This window comes from Pinus tabuliformis, chromosome 3_1, assembly GCF_031772625.1.
Source record: "Pinus tabuliformis cultivar Carrire ecotype Pingquan chromosome 3_1, CPIR1, whole genome shotgun sequence".
NCBI classification, from domain to species: Eukaryota; Viridiplantae; Streptophyta; class Pinopsida; order Pinales; family Pinaceae; genus Pinus; species Pinus tabuliformis.
Genome location: NC_142301.1, coordinates 645,451,933 through 645,471,584, shown reverse-complemented (window position 1 = coordinate 645,471,584; position 19,652 = coordinate 645,451,933). Strand labels below are relative to the sequence as shown.

At 37.0% G+C, this 19,652-nt stretch overlaps 1 protein-coding gene and 1 pseudogene across 1 annotated transcript; one reads left to right on the top strand and one right to left on the bottom strand.

Annotated features, from left to right (window-relative positions):
• Window positions 1-3,303: 3,303 nt before the first annotated feature.
• On the top strand, window positions 3,304-3,649 carry LOC149188727 (histone H3.2-like). Its single transcript, XM_089413090.1, has one exon. It carries the CDS (start codon window positions 3,323-3,325, stop codon window positions 3,641-3,643), a length of 321 nt encoding a protein of 106 aa, XP_089269216.1. The 5' UTR covers window positions 3,304-3,322; the 3' UTR covers window positions 3,644-3,649.
• Window positions 3,650-7,537: 3,888 nt separating this feature from the next.
• On the bottom strand, window positions 7,538-7,996 carry LOC149188726 (nucleoside diphosphate kinase 1 pseudogene; annotated as a pseudogene).
• Between the last annotated feature and the right edge of the window lie 11,656 nt (window positions 7,997-19,652).

The window sequence follows — 19,652 nt, the reverse complement described above, 5'->3', positions numbered from 1 at the left end:
CCACTTTCACTTTGAGTCATTTCATGGTATTTCTCTATTTCCATGGTGCTCAATGGGTCTGTTGTGTGTTCATTCTATTCCTGTGTGAACTCCATGTTGGTCTCTTTCCTTTCCCCCTTTCTACCTGATTCTCTGGTTTCTCTTGATTACCCTCATCTTCTTCTCTTTCTTCTAAGATCTCAAAAGTGTTGTGACTTCTTGTTTTGTTATCATTAGGATTCTTTTGTATCTTCCTACCCCCTCCTTTCCCTTTCCCTCCCACTTTGGTGAAACCTGTATGATCTTTCCCTTTGCTGGTGTTTAGGTTTTCCTCCCTTTTATTAAGAGGACAATCTCTGAATAGGTGTCCATGCTCATGGCATTTGTGACATCTGAACGGGATATGCTCATAGTCAACTATCTGAACCCATTCATCGTCATAGACTTCTAGAATGACCTCATCTGGCAGAGCTCCTGATAGGTCCATCTCCACACATATACGGGCATAGGAGGTATACTTTCCTCATAGTGTTGCCTCTGAAATCTTTAAAAAATGACCTAATTTATTGCCTATAGCTTTTAAAGACTCTGGCATCCAATAATCTAAAGGTAATGAATAGAGTCTAATCCATACCAATACCGAAGTGAAAGTTTCTCATTATGGCACAAAGTTCATCGTCCATGGCCATATATAGAGACCAGCTGCTGCAAAGAAGTATGGTCCTCCCTTAAAAATCCTATCTTTGTCCTCCATGTTCATGAACACCATTGTAAAAAACCTTTGGATCTAAGATGTATATTTAACTCCCCTTTTGGTTTCCAATTGTATTTTATCCACATGTACAATGCTTTCTTTGATAGCTAGATTCCCCTAAACTTGCATATTACGACACAGCTTGTCATGTGATCCCTGTGCTCTTGCAGAGCTAGATCATTCAATATTACCCACAATTCAGTGTTGGTCTTGGGTTTATAGGGCCCCATCTTCATTCTATTCTTTGTTACTTGACCTCTGTCTTCCACTTTCTCCTCCTATTGGTCTTCCTCATGGATCCCTTGTTTTGCATGGGTTTTGCTGCCTTCTGCCTTCTGAGTTACAGTGTCTTTTGTCTTGACCTCCAAGGAGTGTGGAGGCTTGTTCTTGTTCCCTACTCTTCCTCTGTTTGAAACCACATTACTGTAGGAGGGAGTGGAGCTCCCTCCTCCTTGCGCTTCCATGGTTACCTGTTACCCTCTGTCACTTTCTTTGTTGAACCCTAGAACCTGGTCACTTCCCAACCACTTTTTGTGAATTTACCTTAGAATAATGATATTCATGAAATATTTTGATCTGGTAATCATACATTTGAATTTTAGTTGATTTGATTAAATATGATGATGACATTGTTAGTATTATCTTGTTACATTATATATGTGTTGAAAATTGTTAATGTTTTCTGATGGAGAATCATTATGTATGATACTATTACTATTTTTGGATGAATCTTGTGGGTTTACCTTGGAATAATGATATTTGTGGTAGGTATGGATTTGGTAGTCATATATGTTTATTGAAAATTGCTAATGATTTTTTGATGTAGAATTATTATATATGATGATATTTCTATTTTTTGGATGGATGTTGTCAGTTTCACTTAAATTTCTTTACAAACACTATGTTATCAATTTGAATTGTCATATTTTCTTTAATGATATTTAGAAACTGCAATATATTTCACTATGTAATTGAAATTAGTAAAATGAACCCATAAAGGGGGTCATAAATGGAAAGAAAAGTACACTCTAAACAAGAAGACAAATGTGAATGTAAATGTGGGGTAACCATGGATGGAAAATTGGGAGTAGAATTGGATGTTAAACTAACATCAAAACAAGATACAAAGAAGGACAAAAGAGGGTTTTAAATTAGAAGTAAAAAAGGGTGTAACAATAGACGAAAACAAGGGAACCAAACATGGCATAGAAAAGGATATCAAATTAGGTGCAAACAATGACACAAAAATGGACACCAAACTAGATACAAAAAAGGACAAATAACTAGACATAAAATTTGATGCGAAGTTGGGTGATAAAAATAAGTAAAAAAGAATGGCATAAAATTTGGATGAAAATTTGGGCGCAAAAATGGATGTAAGAAAAGACAAAAAAAGATGAAAAATGGAGATAAGAAAAGGGTGGAACCAATGATGCCATATTGGATTCCAAAAAGAATTTATAACTAGATGAAAATTTAGACTCAAGCCTAGGAACAAAATGAGATGCTAATGTGGACAAAAAATGAGGCAAAAAAAAGGATGCAAATTTGGATGCCAAAAAGGATGCAAAATTAGACAACGTAAACGATGCAAAAATGGATGTAAAAAATGATGAAAAATTCGACATATTAGACACATAAAATGGTGCAAAAATGGGCACAAAAATGGCTCAAAATTGGATGTAATGTTCGAGGAAAAATGAGGCACAAAAAGTGATGCAAAACTTGGTATAAAAAAAATGCAAAAATAGACGTAAAAATGGCTCAAAATTGAACATAACATTAGACACAAAATGGGATGCAAAGGTGGACACAACACCTGGCTCAACATAGAATGCAAATCTAGATGAAAATTTGGATGCTCAAAAGGATGCGAAATTGGATGTGAGAAATAGTGTTAAAAATGATGCAAAAATGGATGCAATAAATTATGCAAAATATGGTGCAAAAAAAGGAGACAAATAAAATGCAAAAGTGGATGTAAAAAGTGGTGCAAAACAAGATGAAGAAATGGGCACGAAAGTGGATGCAAATTTTGGTGCTAGATCACATTCAATATATGGTGCAAAATTGGATGCAAAAAAGTACAAAATTAGAAGAAATTTTTTGTGTAAGAGTAGATGCAAAAACTGGGACAAACTAGATTCAAAAAATGGTGCTAAATCAAATGCAAAAGATGGTGTAAAACCCAATGCAAATGATTGCACAAAAGAGAAGCAAAGAATGGCACAAAATTGGAAGAAAAAACCGATGCAATAACATATGCAAAAATTGGCACAAAACTAGAATCAAAACCTGTCGTAAAACTAGATGTAAATCCTAGTGGAAATTTGAAAGAAAAAGTTTTGATAAAACAAGGTGAAAAACTAGATGCAGAAAGTGTTGCAAAATTAGATGAAAAACATGACGCAAAATATGATGCAAAAAAGGATGCAAAATTTGGTGTAAAAAAGGATGCAAAATGAAGTTGTAGGTCATCTGAGATTTTTAGGATTTATTTCGAACTAAAAAACTATGATGGCGAGGGTTTCTGTGAGGCCCTATGTGATCGAGCTCCGTGATGGTGCTGGCTCGAGCAATAACGAAGAGATGGCCTGCATGAAGCAGACAGCCTGGAAGTCGACTGGCGAGAAGGCACTGTGGAAGCAGCTTGCAACGAAGGCTGCGCCGAAGTCTGTCCCAGCGACGGGAGGAGTAAAGAAGCCTCACAGATTCAGGTTCAGCACCGTTGCCCTCCGTGAGATCCGAAAGTACCAGAAGAACACTGAGCTATTCCCCTTCCAGCGCCTGGTGAGGGTGATTGCCCAGGATCTCAAGACCAATCTGAGGGTTCAAACTGCTGTCGTCTTTCTGCAATCGGAGGAGAGGAGCTTCCGAGGGCTAGATCGAAGCTTTCTCGCAGCAGGGTGATTAGATCTTGGGCCTCGGGCAGTGCTAAAGCCTAGATCTGGAAACAAATCTATCTTTTTTGCCGCAGATTCCTCTTGCCATAGATTAGCCGCAGATGGGTTCCTCAAGGCAAGGCAGATCCACAGCTATTTTCATGAGATCAAGGTTCTACACAGATCTGATGCAGATCTGGATGGGCCGGATCTGGAAAGTATCGAAGCCACTTCAGTGGAAAGGGAAGACCACAAAACTGGCCCCTGGATGCAGATCGCCAGCTATGATGAGATAACTCCCAAGCGTTTTCAAATTTTCATTAGAACACCCACGGGGAATACAACACTGACCTGGGTTTACGCTACAGACAGCGTAATAGATTTGAAAAACAACATTGCCGATCAGATCGGCTACCCGGCTGACAAGCAACACTTATTAGCAGGGGGCAGATCGCTACAGGACTCCAGATCCATAAAGGACTACAAAGTCAAACCAGGATCTACAATCATTCTCAATATGAGACTAAGAGGAGGTGCAGCAACAAGCAAATCAACAGAAGGAGGAAGCGGATCCAAATCAAATCACAACCCAGATCTACACCAGCAGTACAGAAGTGAAGGAACATCTTACAAGAATATTTTACAAGGAGGGAAAGCTTCTCCAACAATTCCAAAGCAAGTTGGATCAGAACCAAGTCCATACATAGTGGAGCAAATGCAGCAAACTCCAGAACTAACAATCGATACAACAGAAGCAGAAAAGGTATGTTGCAGCTATGAGAAGCTAGCCATCATATACCGTTTTAATGGATTTTGGCCCAAACCCTTGGATCTATTTCACTAGATATTCACAAAATGGTCTATGGACTGTGAGATCCACCTCTATTCCAAAGGTTTTTTTATAGTTAAGTTCCAATCATCAGAAGTTAGAGATCTTGTGATTCAGGAAGGACCTTGGTTCTGGGGATCTTCGGGTCTATTTAATACTCCATGGTTCCCAGAATTTGACGCAAATACTTTTGTTTTATCTAAAATGCCTGTATGGGTACGTCTTTATAATCTCCCTATCCATTTCTGGGACCAAAAAATACTTGCAAGCATAGGGAACGCCATAGGCAGATATATCAAAATGGATACACAAAGAATAGATGAAAGAATTTTTACTTTTGCACGCATATGTGTGGAAGTAGATCTCAGTAAAGTATTACCGGGGAACATTAAACTAAAACACAAAGATTGCAGCTGGATGCAATCATTCGATTATGAAAATATAGCTTTCAGGTGAAGAAAATGTCCGCAAACTGGACATCTCCAAAATGCATGTCTAGAATACAAAAAGAACAGTCGTAGAAAGAAGAAAATCCACAATCAACAAAAGGGATGGAAAATTATACATTCAAATTCAGACGAGGAGGAAGAATATGAAGAGGAAGAACCAGTTCCAAATGAAACAGAAACTCAGAAGACTCCTACACAAGAGCCCATGGAATCACAATCTGGAAAGAATTCAAATCCAATGGAAATAAGTGGAACCAAAAGGCAGCATTCATCAGACACCTCTGATTCAGACAAGGAAAACCCCCGACCCGGCGATGAAAATCCACTTCAAATTGTTCCCATAATTTTGTCCCAAGGAGAATGGCGAAAGGTCGAGAAGAAAAAGGGGAGGAAGTCATGATCCCCCCAAATGTCAGTGCCTTTGTTCTCGTTGTGGTCTTTTTCACTTGAAGTTTTGTCTTTATTTTTCTTTTTTATGTGTTTATCACCTTTGACAGACACTGGCCCGAAATTTCCTCATATGAGGAGGCCGTGTATCTGCTTAGTGGTGCCTTTAAATGTTTGGCTGGACTGAATGTTCTCATCCAGTGAGCTCTATGATCAGCAAGTTATAGAGCAAATCGAATGCCTCGGCATATACTTGTAACTTTTTATCCTGGTAATAAAAAGTTTGCTTTTTTCTTTGGAAAAAAAAAGGATGCAAAATATGCCACAAAAGAGGACACTTCAAAAATTGTACAATAAAGTCAAATTTATCGCTAGGATGCTCATCCCAATTGGAAAAAAAAATCTCTAAAATATGGTGCTAAATCTCGTGAAAATTATCTATTTTGTTGTAGTGATAGGAATATGATAATAGTTATTGTTAAAATAAAAAATGTTTTCAATCAAGAATATGGTAAAGTAGTGCATTGAAGACAGGGCCATAGATGGTCTAACATTCTTCAAGTTCATCATTATAATGGTACATATTGAAGAATATTTTGTCTTGCTTCCTCATAAATTGTATATTCATTTGTATAATAAATTAAAATGAGCAAGCCTCTAAAAATGAAACAGAAACATAAAAATCTATTTCACTCAATTACTTTTTAAGGTAAAATAAATGCCATGTTAAGTTTAAATATGTAGAGGATAATAAGGAAGAAAAACATTCAAGTGTGTGGATCGGATATTCGTGAAATTGAATTCAAGGCCCTAATCCACAAAGGCTCCACTTCATTGATGAATATCTTATCACGTTTATTCATAAGGTTTTAAAATTTGAAAAATAGAGTCAATATATTATAGGTTTTGTCAAGGGTATGTTGGATAATAGAGTTTATAGATATTGGTGGTATAAAAGGAGATATTCAATAAAGATGGTGGATATTTATTAAAAACATGTATCATTTTATTAACAAAATGTATTGGGAGGGGGTCCAACAAAAAAAAATTGAGATAATTTTAGTAATAACTAATGAATTTAAAGACATATCCAATAAAAATAGATACTATCACACAAATTTAGTAAATAAAAAAATATACTCTATATATCCTTTTATGTTAATTATATAATTAAAAAATCCTTAAAATTACAATATTTGGAAAAGAAAATACTAATGATAATGTGATTAATTCCTAATCTACTGAACTCTTTAATATCAAGTAAGGAGTGTAATATTTACACCAAAGGTGTTCCCTCTATGGAATTAGCTGGGCAAACACTATTCATCCCCACCAATCCTAGTGTCCCCTTTTTGCCCCCCTCCATCCAGTGAAAAAATGACATGTCGAAAGAGTTCGTGAGCGATTTTTCCTTGTCGTCGGAGGAAGACACAATGATGAATGAGAATTCCAACAGAGAACAGTCACGAAAGAAAGGTACACTTGTATTAGCGATCTTACTTTCTTGAAATGAGCTACATATTCTGCATTCATTGATGCTATATATAAATCTCAAACATTTGGTAAAATAATTTGTAATAATCTAGAGACCAATTATACAAAAACATCGCAACAAGAAACCTATAAAACACGAACCATCACAACAAAAACTGCACAATTTTTTTAACAACAAGCCCATCAAAATTCAGAACAAAAAATCAAAAAACTCGTAGAAGGAAACACACCTATATCATTGATCTTACACTACAGACATACCCCTACATAAAAATTGGTTGCCTACAAAAACAAATAGGAAAATCAATGCAAATGTGCCAAAAAAAACTCCTTAAGGGAATGGAACTATGCAAGAATCGTACCTACAAACACACCTTTGTACAAAAACTATTTGCCTATAAAAGAAATGGAAAACTGGTCCCGACATGTCAAAAAATGATCCTAAATGGAATTCAACTCTATAAGAATCGTATCTTTTTTGGGATAAATATCCAACACTTTAAATAAGATATAAGCTTCAAGAGTTATTCCCTCTAACTAACTTTGGTCTTTTAATTTGAAAATCGTATAAAAGATAAATTCACAAGATCAAGGAAAATCCTCCAACACACATTCTTTAGCAATCTCCAAATTCTTAGTAAAGTTTGAATAACACTCCAATTAACAAGAAGAAATGCTAAAGATTTGTTTTTGAAATCAAAAGTCAGTTGAAACAACATTAGATATCAAATAAAATTCAACCATGAGTTGCACAAGATTTTTCTTTTGGATCATAATTTACTCATAAACCCAAGAATGCAAGTTTCTCTTGCATTCCACCACACCTTCAGGAAACAAAAGTGTTATTTCCTTCTTTGCACTCAGGTACATCACTTCCATGGATAACTTTCCTTCCAACCTCTACAGCAAAGTCACCTCTAATATTTATGGGTTCATATGTTGCAAGATTTGTAGCACCGATGATTTTCCTACCACTTGCAACAACACCTTTCCCTTCATAGACTACAGCTGCAACAACGCTAAAAATTATGTACTCCACCAATCTAGGAAAAGATAGCTTGGAAGAAAAATCTTTGTAGAGTTTCTCCACAAATGATCTCTCTACAGCCACCATCTTCAAACCTTTAAAAATAAATCCCTTATTCTCAAACCTAGATATAATTTCTCCCACCAATCCATGTTTCATGTCATCAAGCCTAATCATGATGGTGGTCTTCTTCATAATGAATCTTCTGAGAGTTCAAACAATAAGAAAATACTAGGTTTCTCAACACAACCAAGGAAACAATTCACACTAGCGCATAATTAGAATGCTACAAGAATTGTACCTTGGAACACTCACTGAGATCATTTGATGAACTGATCCACAACTTCTATAAATGTTATGGGAACTTTGAATGCAACAACACCTAGAGAAAGGGAGTTGTCACATGGAGTTTGTGCCTTGTGTGTCTAAGGCATGTAGTCTATCAAAAAAATAAAAAATGTGTCACTATGCAGTACAATGTGGAAAATGTGTACTATGTCAAGGTTACATTATGGTGGGTTTTGGAATGATTAAACCCATAGTGGAGTGCATGATAGCTTCTCTTTTAAGTAACAATTGATTTGATAGGGAGTCATTTAACCATTGATAGCGGAATGTCTCTCGCTTCCCTTATGTTGTCAGTAGTGGATGTTGATCATCATTGATAGTTGCTTTGATAGGGAGTCATTTCATCATTGATAGTGGAACTTATCTCATTTCCCTTATGTTTTCAGAAGTTGACCTTGACAACATATTTTCCAATTATGTGGCCTACATAACACATAGAACATGGATTAGTCATTGTTACAGTCCAAGAAATTCATTAAGCAAGCTTTGATTCAAAACTAGTCCCCCAAACAACCCTCTATATGGAAAATGAACTCAAAGAGATGGTTTATAAAGGATCTACCCTAATGGATCAAATTGATCAAATTATTCCCATTTAGGTAAGACCTTAGCATTTATTCGGAAGGGAAGTAGTACAATAGTTAGAAGATCTCTTTGGTTGGGATGGATTGCTGGTAGTACAACATTTTCATTATTTATTCTTTTGTCTAAAGGAAGAATGTGGAAATATAATCTCGCTTTCATTTGAACTAAATGGCTTCACTTAACAAAAAATCCCCATCACCTAGCGCCCATCCTTCACTTTTCCAGATTCCTTTTCATAGATTTACTACTTTTTCCTGCCCCTTAGAACCTTCTATTATTAAGTAAAGTAAGAGTGAGTTGTTACTTCTTTGTTGGGTTTGTGCCATTGATTTATCCGTTTCTCTTCGCATAACTTTCTTAGATTCTATTTATAAATCCTCGTCAGATAATTAAGGATAGCTATTTGTTCCAACTCAAGTATTTGTTTTTTTTTTTCGTTGATCTCCTCTATTCAATATGACACACATGATCTAAGAGATTTATCATATATGTATTACATCCTTGGGTTGAGAAAATTATTTTATATTCATTACAGCTTTAGGATTCAAGGGTTTTTCTCATAACCTTGTTATCCTCATTAGATTGAAGAGTTTAAATGATCACTATTTGAGCTAGATTATTTAAGAACCTTGAACATGACCCAGAGGAGTGGGCTCTATTCATGGTGAGATGAACTTCCCAAATATTCTATTTCTTCGGTGTACCTTTGCACCTTTAGGGGCAATCACTAGTAAATATTAGTCACACAATGACATTGAATCTTAAAAAAGAGAAGAATACTAAATCGTTTTGGTGAAAATTAGTGTAAGGTAAGAAAAGATGACATTGAAAGTTAATATTAAGTAAGGGGTGTGGTATTAAATATGAATCACAAATTTTTGTCTGAAGAGGGAGGAGAATAATAAATTAATTTGGTGAAAATGTTAGTATAAGACAAGAAAGGATGTGAGCGAATGTAAATAAAAATTAAATTCTAAAAATTTGTCAAACTTTCAAACACATGATATTTTTGGAAAGGGTGTGATATTAAATATTAGTCAAGTACATATTGACATTGTAGAAAAAGTAGAAAAGAGAAGAAAAATAAATCATTTTGGTGAAAAATTTAATAAAAATAACAAACCTATTACCGTGAAAGTTAATAAAATAGTAACTACACTCTCAAACTTTGTCCAATCTTCTAACAAATGTGATTTAGACCTACATTTTCCTAACTCAAGAATTATTTCCTTAGTAATGGGTTTTTATATAGGATTACAAGAGGAATACAGGAATTACAATTTACACACATTAAATCATAGAGAAATCAATTCATTTAAATTTAATAATAATAATAATAATAAAACATAGTCATCCTAAAGGTGGATAAGGGCAACGCAACTGTAATCATGAATAGAATTGATTATGAGAATAAAATGGAGGAACATCTAAATAATGGTGGTTGTTATAAAATTATTAGAAAAGATCCCAGTGACAAAATTATGTGGGAAGTAATTAAGAAAATCAAAGAATCATCTCTGGATGACATCATAAAAAAGAAAATCATCCCTAATAGTTCCATTATTCCTAGAATTTATGGTGCTCCTAAAGTCCATAAACCTAACATACCTCTCAGACCTATAGTCAATACCATAGGTTCCCCCACCTACCTTCTAGCAAAACACCTGGCCAAAAAACTTAGACCCCTATCTGGTAATACCCCTTCTTATATTAAAGACTCATATTCTTTTGTTCAATGGATTAATAACATAGAAATGAAGGATGATGATCTTATGGTTAGCTTTGATATTGTATCTCTTTATCCTATTATTCCTATTGATGAAGCTATTAATATCATGAGAAACATCACGGATAAAGAAACTGTGGATCTTCTGAAGCTTTGCTTAAAATCCTCTTACTTCAGTTTCAAAGGTAAAATTTATGAACAAACCCATGGTATGGCTATGGGCTCTCCTCTATCCCCCATAGTCGCTAACATCTTCATGGAACACTTCGAATAGAAGGCTCTGAGGTCATTTCCATACACCCCTAAAGAATGGAAAAGGTTTTTCGATGACATATTTGCTAAATGGAGTCATGGAAAAGAACTTATTCGTCAATCACTTAAATAGCCTTTCGGACCATATAAAATTTACTATTGAAATTGAAAATAACAACCAACTTCCCTTCCTTGATATCCTTCTAACCAAAAAAGATGGTTCGCTTGGTTTCCAAGTCTACAGAAAGAAAACCCATACAAAATGATATCTTCATGCAAATTCTCATCACCACCCTAAACAGAAGATTGGCATCATTAGGACCTTAACCACTAGGGCAGCCAGAATATCTGATCCCAACCATTTAAAAGATGAACTCAACCATCTTCAAAAAGTGTTTGAATTAAATGGCTATAATAGGAATACCATTATGAAATCCATGCACCTATCATTAAACAAGAATAACAATATCAAAGATCAAAATTCATCAACTCCTAAGGTCTCTCTTCCGTACATAAAACACACCACTGAAAAAATTACTAAAATTCTTAATAAATACAACATTAATGTAGCCTTCACCCCTTCCAATAGCATCAGACAATTATTCAACTCAGTCAAGGATCCCATAAATCCTAACCTTCAAAAAGGTGTTTATGTTATTCCTTGCTCGTGTGAAAAGAATACATAGGTGAAACGGGTAGGTCCCTTAACATTGGAATTAAAGAACACGCCGCTGACTTAAGAAGGGAAAGGACCTCAAAATTAGCCTTAGCAGAACATGTTCACTCCTCCTCTCATTACATCTGCATGGAAGAAGCCAAACTAATTAGAAAATAAGACCACTATCTTAAAAGGAAAATCAAAGAAGCCATTGAAATAGAAAAAAGGAAGAACAACTTGAACCGAGATGATGGATTAAAAATAAGGAACACTTGGAAACCTTTACTTGAAATCTTAAAGAACCAATAATTAACTCATATCCTCTTTAATAATATGATCCCTCATCTATCATTAAAAGATTAATAAAATATAAATCAACTCGACAAGAAAACATTATATAACATCCTCCTCAAACAATAAAACAAAAACATAAATAAACATATAAATCGAATAATTGGTTATTTCATAACTAAGCATTTGATAATATTAAAATAAATTGAAATCATAACTTATTAATTATAATATCATGGTAACACATGTATTTAAATTAAACATATAGTCGTATTAACTCATATTAAAACAGTTAGAATATAAACAATACGAATCATATAGAAAATTATAAGGAATTAATTAAACAAGTTAGTTAATTAAGTAAACAAATTAATTAATTAATTACTTAAACAAATTAATTAGTTAATTTGTTCAATTAATTAATTACACAAGTAAATTAGTTAATTAATTAGGGCATTGATTAAAACAAATTAATTAATTACCTTGACAATTTAATTAATTAATTAATTAATTAAACAACTAGTTGATTAATTAAACAAATTAGAAAATAAACAATAGGAATCATATAGAAAATTAGAAGGAATTAATTAATAAAAATAGTTAGAAAATAAACCATAAGAAACATATAGAAAATTATAAGAATTTTTATACGAATTTAATTAAACAAGTTAGTTAATTAAGTAAACAAATTAATTAATTAATTAGTTAAACAAATTAATTAGTTAATTTGTTCAATTAATTAATTACACGAACAAATTAGTTAATCAATTAGGGAATTAATTAGGGCATTGATTAAAACAAATTAGTTAATTAATTAAACAAATGAATTGATTAAGTAAACCTATAAATCAAATACTGGGTTATTTCATAACTAACCATTTGATAATATTAAAATAAATTAAAATCAATCCTTATAACTCATGGTCATGGTAAACAGGGAGAAAATAAACAATAGGAATCATATATAAAATTATAGGGAATTAAGTAAAAAAGTTAATTAATTAATTAATAATCAAATTAATTAATTAGTTAAACAAAATAATTTGGTTATTTTGTTTAATTAATTAACTACTCAAACAAATTAATTAAGTAAGTAAACAAATTAATTAAAAAAAAATCTGAATATTAACAAACTAAATGGAGATTGGCCGACCTAATTTCTTAGACTAACTCTTTCATAACCTATATATATATATATATATATATATATATATATATATATAACTTAAAATATAACTGGTGGATACATCATAAATATCTCTAGAATATTGTCGTATCCTCTCATGATGGACTTACTTGGTAGTCCAAAACTTTGGGTTCATAAAACTCCATAACAAATCATTCCTGCTCTATTTAAAAATAATAATATATTTATTTCTTATTAAGATATGAACCCCATATATATAAAATTCCATGCACGTGATTTTCTGCGCATAGGGTAGACAACTTTGCAGAGACCTACACTATATGTCGTGTGCAATTTAAATAAGAATGGTTGAAGCATGGGTTAAGTACAAGCTCCTTTGCTTACTGTCCAACGTGCATGAATGAGATCTGCTCTTGATGTGGTGCAATTGTAAATGCAAAATTGTAAGTGAAAATATCGGTGCAATTGTAAATGAAAAATTGTAACTTCAAACTTCTTTGGTTCTGCTCACCAAGAGGCATGAAAGAATGGTTGTGCTTCCAAATGGGTTCACGACTAGTTGTAATCAACGAAAACTGTCTACAAAGCCAACTAGCAGTCTATATCCATTAGTCAAAACTATGTCAAGCTGAGTATGGTTACTTTGCTACCCCTTCATTCGCACCAACTGGTTCTTATTCTAATACCAATTGTATGGTATGTGGATTGCGACTCTCAACAATGCCCAATAAAGCTACACCTCTGGTTTTTCTTTCAATTCCAATCAATTAAGAACTGTAATATATATATAATTCACCGAAAATTTTCTTCTCATTCAAAGGAAGGAAACAATCAAGGAGCTGCGGTCCAGAATGAAGCCTCATTTCAACCTGAAATGACAGAGGCATGAGCAATTCTTCAAACGGGAAAATTGATTCTCGGTGTTGGAGTCAATGAAACAAGAGAGGCATGCGTAATGCTTCAAATGGGAAAATTGATTCTCGGTATTGGAGTCAATGAATGAACTTCGCTCGCTTGCATGAACAAAGGAAAGACCAACCTTCAAGTAAACAAAATGGGAATGATACGGCATTTACGAAACATAATAAGAATAACCTATTATTATGGTTTACATTCCTTGGTTGGTTTGGTTTGGTTGGGACATACCTTAGCAGTCCCTAGTTGCCTTAGCTTAGTAATTTGATTGATATGTTCACCAAGTCCATTGTAAAAAAAAAAATACATTGATAAAAGATATCGAATCTAGTCATATAATTTATGCTAGGATTACTTCTGAACTAAATAGAGAGCTAGCTCATGTAGTTGTAAGTAGAAAAGGCAGCGGAGGCTTCAGTAGCAAAGAAGCCCGTTGGAGAGCTAGCTGCTTAGCGAATTCAAGTTATTGAAGCAGCACTTGTAGTCGCGGTACCACCAGTATATTAAGTTCATCAAGCTAATTGAGTTTATTCAGTAGCAGTTAGAGCTGACCCAGAATTAGCATGATAGGTCAAGGGATGAGAAGCAACTGGTCGACTCTAGAAGCGTTACCAGTTAGCTGGTAATGAAATAAATAGTTAACGAATAACCCATAGGTAGCTAAAGGTCCTAAGCGAATATTATGGTGGGTAGCCCTCTTCTCAACCATGACTTTAAGCGAGACAGAAACCCGAATGTATTTCTGGTTGCCCCTTTACCCCGCCCTTCGTTTTAGCACCTTTACTCATTGTTTTAGCACGTGTCATTCTATACCCATCTTGTTAGCACCTGCGACGTTCCTAAGATAGGGAGGAGAGCATGGTGGTTAGACCTCGCTGCAATCACTGGAATCGAAAGCGGTGTTTTATCTTTTAAAGAAACCTCACTGCCCATTATTAGGATTTTTGCATATTGAAGCAACTAATAGCTAAGGAATAAACTTGGCTATTGAAGTAATCCCTATCCCACACTACTAGGAATAAACTGGGCCACCAATATGAACGGAGTCATAAATCTGAAGAAGCAAAAAATGGTCTTTGAGAAAAAGTCACTACGCATAGTAGTACCGTTAAATCTAGACGAAGGAGCGTGATACACTAAACCGGTACACGACAACGATAGTGATGATGATCTCGATTTTGTTTACAAGATAACTATGCGAGAATAGGATTGGGTGAATCCAATTGTAGATGGAAGTATTTCGTGGGACCGTGAAAGTTCCTGCACTTCGGATTCAAATGAATAAGTAGAATGATGGCAGAATCGGTTGCACGAAGTAACAACGCTTAATTGCAACATGATGATTAGATCACTGCGTTGCATGAAAATAGAGCCAAGGGAGCTACCGACATATGATGGATTGTTAGTGGTGGATGAATTCCTAAGCAAATTTGAAAGCGCAGTACTAGAACAGCAGCGATTTGATGCGCTGAAATGGGCACTGTGCGTGACACTCGTACGATGGTGGGGTATGCATCAAGGAAATTTTTAGGACTTGCATGGATGCAGAATGATGATGCACTTACATTTTGGAAAACCCCAGCTCTGAACGAAAGCCAATCAGCAGGGGCGGAACAACTTACGCACCCACCTTTCCCAATGGGTACAGACATATGTTGTACAACCCGCACAAATGCACACCACCCCTGGAATAGAGAAGCAGATGAAACCGTAGGAACAGAAAAGGTGATGCGCACTACCAATTCTTCATGAAGAAGCATTCGATAGGGTGTGAGGAGCACTGAACAAGGTTCACCAGGTGAGACAAACTAATTGGGACCTATGCGTGCCAGTAGTTCGATGGGCCTATACGACCATGTCCAATGCCCTGAATAGGGAAACAATTCCAAAGGTGCAGAATAGAGTAGAGACCATAGTTTTTGAAGAGAATACAAAGAGGAATCCACACGTAATGGTTCCTGTAGTTGTCATAGTGCGCAATGACCAGTAGGAAGAAATCACACATCTACACGAGGTCGAACATATAAGGATTCAAGAAGCCATTCGGCAAGGGAACCTTAGACATCGTGAACTCAAAAGGGACTGGGTACGATTGAGGAAGAAAAACATTTTGGATGCTAAAATCAAGAGGCTGCAAAATGAGATCACACAAGCATGTCTCGTCGATAAACCAAGCATTAAAAAGCAAGATACGGATGATCATACCACTACATTAGAAGATTTCCACCGATAATTTATGACTCTACTTCCATGGCTATGATTTCACCTCACCAACCGCAGTAACCAGGGGAGCACACTACATATAATAGAATGCACAGCACCAGCGGTCGTGAAGGCGATTGAGGAATTTCTGCGGATTATGTCGAAAGGCGAGTTGAAGTCTTGCATAGGTGGAAAGACCACCTGACTAGCCGTAGGGAGCACAGTCTCAACGCTCCAGTCAGTTGAAAGAGAGCGCAAGACTATAAAAGAGTATGTTTGTGAGCTGCATGATGAAGGAGGTACATGTAGAATCAACATGTCACAACGGTCGTGACCATGCACGGGAGGCTGTGCTGCCACGCGTGTAGGTTGGGAAGTGATCATTGGTGTCACTATTCATGACAAGATGTCTGATTTAAGGCAAAAGGGAGCGGGTGGCGGGCATTTAAGACACAAATTAAGGACAAGATTTGGGGCAATCTATCGCCAAGAGAGCATTAATGGCCCAGAATTGGGGGGAATGGTTGAATTTGAATTCAAAAGGCGCTATAAAACTCCAGGGGCTAACCATGAGACAATACTAGCTCATTTGAGATTTCAGTAGTTGATTAGAGCACAGAGTGTTGAGCACCGAGCAAGATTTGAGTGCCGAAGTTCGTGAACGACCACAGACAGCTTTCTTATCGGGAAATCTAGTGTCTATTCAGAGCTGCTAGTCCCACTAATATGGGTAGCAATCTTAGAAACAAACAGATTAAAGTTACTTGTTTTTCCTTTACGAGAGAGAGATGGGAAAGTAGCAGAGTACCAACCTTAGTCTTCCGCTTGGCTCCTTACTTGTTTCCTTTCCCCTTTGATAGAATCTCACCACTACTTCCTTACTTGTCCCGCTTCAAAGAGCACCTATAGATTCACAACATCATAATACCATCAAAGCATAGAGATCTTTCAATGTAAACAATATAGGATCAGATATTTATTGACCATGCAAATGCATATACCAACACAATATTCAGAGATACACAAGAATATGGAAGAAAACTCAGATAGCTTTATTAGTAAAAGTAGTAGAAGAGAGGATTACGACCACTTGGTCTGACCCAGTTCCATCCTCCCAGCTTGAAAGCCCTCTTCACCTCACACAAAGCAAGATCGCCAAACAATGTCTTCAAAGAGAAACCAGCAGCACCTCTTTGCAAATTACCAAATTCCAACCTTTGGATCTCTGGAATGAGGGATCCATTTATAGATATTTGCAGGGGGGTGAGTCAGCTTCTGGGATTTTGATTCGTGTCATCTCTCTGATAGTTCCTGGTTCCACATGGAGATTTTAGATCTCTTACTCATCCCTGGGCGAACTCAGAGAGGCAAGTGCCAAATGAGAAGTTTCTAGAAGATTCTCTGGGTTTCCACCTAGCAAACTGCTTGTGCCATTTGTCTGCTCTCGCTCATCGCACCCTATAGAAGGCTTTCTAGTATGCATTGCACTTTTTGCATGTGGCAGGTGAGATGCATTGCACCTTTAGCACTGGGCAGTCTGTATGGTCCTGCTTTGACTAGTTCTGAGTAGTTTTTCATGGAGAACTTCTGGGAGATGATGTAATCTGCTGACCTTGCTCCTTTAGGGTATGAAACAACACTTTTAGGGACTTAGAAGCCGTTGGTTTATGGACATATGTGATTGGGGTTGTAGTGCCCAAATATGCCTATAACAAGCTCAAATAGAATGACGACTACCAGGAGGGGTTTGGGCTCTGCAAAAGGAACCATCGACGAGGCCGTGTAGAACCCCATGGTACATGATGTTCCCAGAGACATTGGGGTCACACCGGAAATCCCAAAATCACCTCAGACACCAAGGCCCAAGAAAGATAAGCAGGCAGTGGGACCAATTCACATGTCCCTAAGGAATCTGCAGTTTAGTAGACTCTCAATGGAAGAAAAGGGTAAGGCTGTCACCATTAAGACAGATGACGAGGAGGACCTATAGGCTCTCGTCGATGAGATAGAGGAAGCAGAAGATATGGAAGAGGACATCTAGCCGGTGCACTCTGCAATGAAATTGCCCAAGTATGTCCCTTCGTGGAAAGGGAAAACTAAGATACCAAAGCACCTGGATGCCACTAAGAGCACACTCCAGACCCCGCTCCTCCCTAATGGAATTTTGTTTGAGGGCTTGCACTTGGTTCACATTCCTGCAATGAAGTTTGAAGATTGGGACCTCATGGACAACGAGAAGCTCCCACACTTAGAGACATAAAGCCTCATGAAGCAGAGCATGGAGGGGCCAGTCACAACACTAGAATTGCGGAAATGGTTGCGCGGTCTGGAGAAGGTTGAATTACTTCATCTGTTGTGGATTCCACACTTTCACCATGTGCCTATCACTATTTTCATCATCTGCTTTTCCTGGTGCACAATGGGTACTTATGGTTGGAGGAGCGTATTCCCATCACCGGAGATCTCATCCATAGAATTTCCCAACTCCCCTGTAAGGGAAATGACCCTACGGTGATAGTAGGAAAAAGTAGAGATTTGGTGCTCGCGGAGGCCATGAAGAAAAGAATACAAGCTTGAGAAGAAAACGAGTGGTTACACAATCAACAACATCAAAGATAAAGGGGTGCATGTAGCCACCCAACTCCTAGTTGGGAAGGTAATGATAAAATGTCGAGGCGATGAGGTACCACCACCGGTAGTTGCACTGGCCAAACAATGCACAGAGGGGGTTCCAATTCGACTAGACCGAGTTCCTCTGCGAAGAGTTCTTGACCAACTGCAAGGAAGCCCAGGAGCAGGGAAAGACCTTCCACTACACATGGTTGCTCTTGTCCATTTTAATGGTAATAGGGAAACTACCCGAGGATAGTTAGTTCCCCAGCATTGAACAAAACATACCAGAGGCCGTAACGTATGCGTCGCTCTAGGCCACCATGGACACAAGGTGGATTCACGAGACAAAGATCTTCTAGGTGCTCATGGAGGCGAGCATTGGGATGTTGATCAATAGACAGCCATGCATGTCCCCCACAGTTAGCAAAAGTTTGCGGAGCTTTGCAGACTTCAAGGCGGACATGCATAATGTTTACATCAAGACGCATAAGGATATGGCACAATAGTGGACCAAGCTCCCCTTCATCGCCATTGATGATGGAATCTTTTCAGTGTTAGAATCATGACCCCCGGAGTGGCGTGCCCTAGATTTGGCAGAGCTGGATAGAACAACAACACAGAAACAAAAGGATGAAGCCAAGTTGCATGTCATGAAGTTGGCTGAGAAAAGGCGTAATGAAAAAGTGGTCACGGAGGTAAGGGCTCTCCGCAAGGCAGCAAGGGCAGTCGTGGAATAGGCAAAGGCCACCGAAGAAGAAGCAACAATGTAGGCAACAGGGGCCATCACAATGCAAGACGAGGAGGGCGAGGACTTGTCTACAGGAAAGGAGGTAGAGGACACAGAAGAAGGCATGGACCCAAGCACAACTTCCACCCAGCTGAAGAGGTCGCGCGTCACAAAGATATCGGGTCCACAAAAAAAGGTCAAGGCATCCAAATTAGCCATCGAACCGATCACATTAACCGAAGGCAACCTCTACGACATCAGTGAGACGGCTCGCTATGTCACCAAGGAAGCGCTCAAGGAAGCCACGTCGGAGCAGTAGATTGTGTTGGGAGCCCTAAGGGTGCAGCTGCAGGAACTATAGGTGTAGTCCCCACAGGAAGGAACCAT

Coding starts and splice junctions, on each gene's coding strand:
- LOC149188727 (XM_089413090.1), top strand. CDS start 3,323: ATGGCCTGCATGAAGCAGACAGCCTGGAAGTCGACTGGCGAGAAGGCA.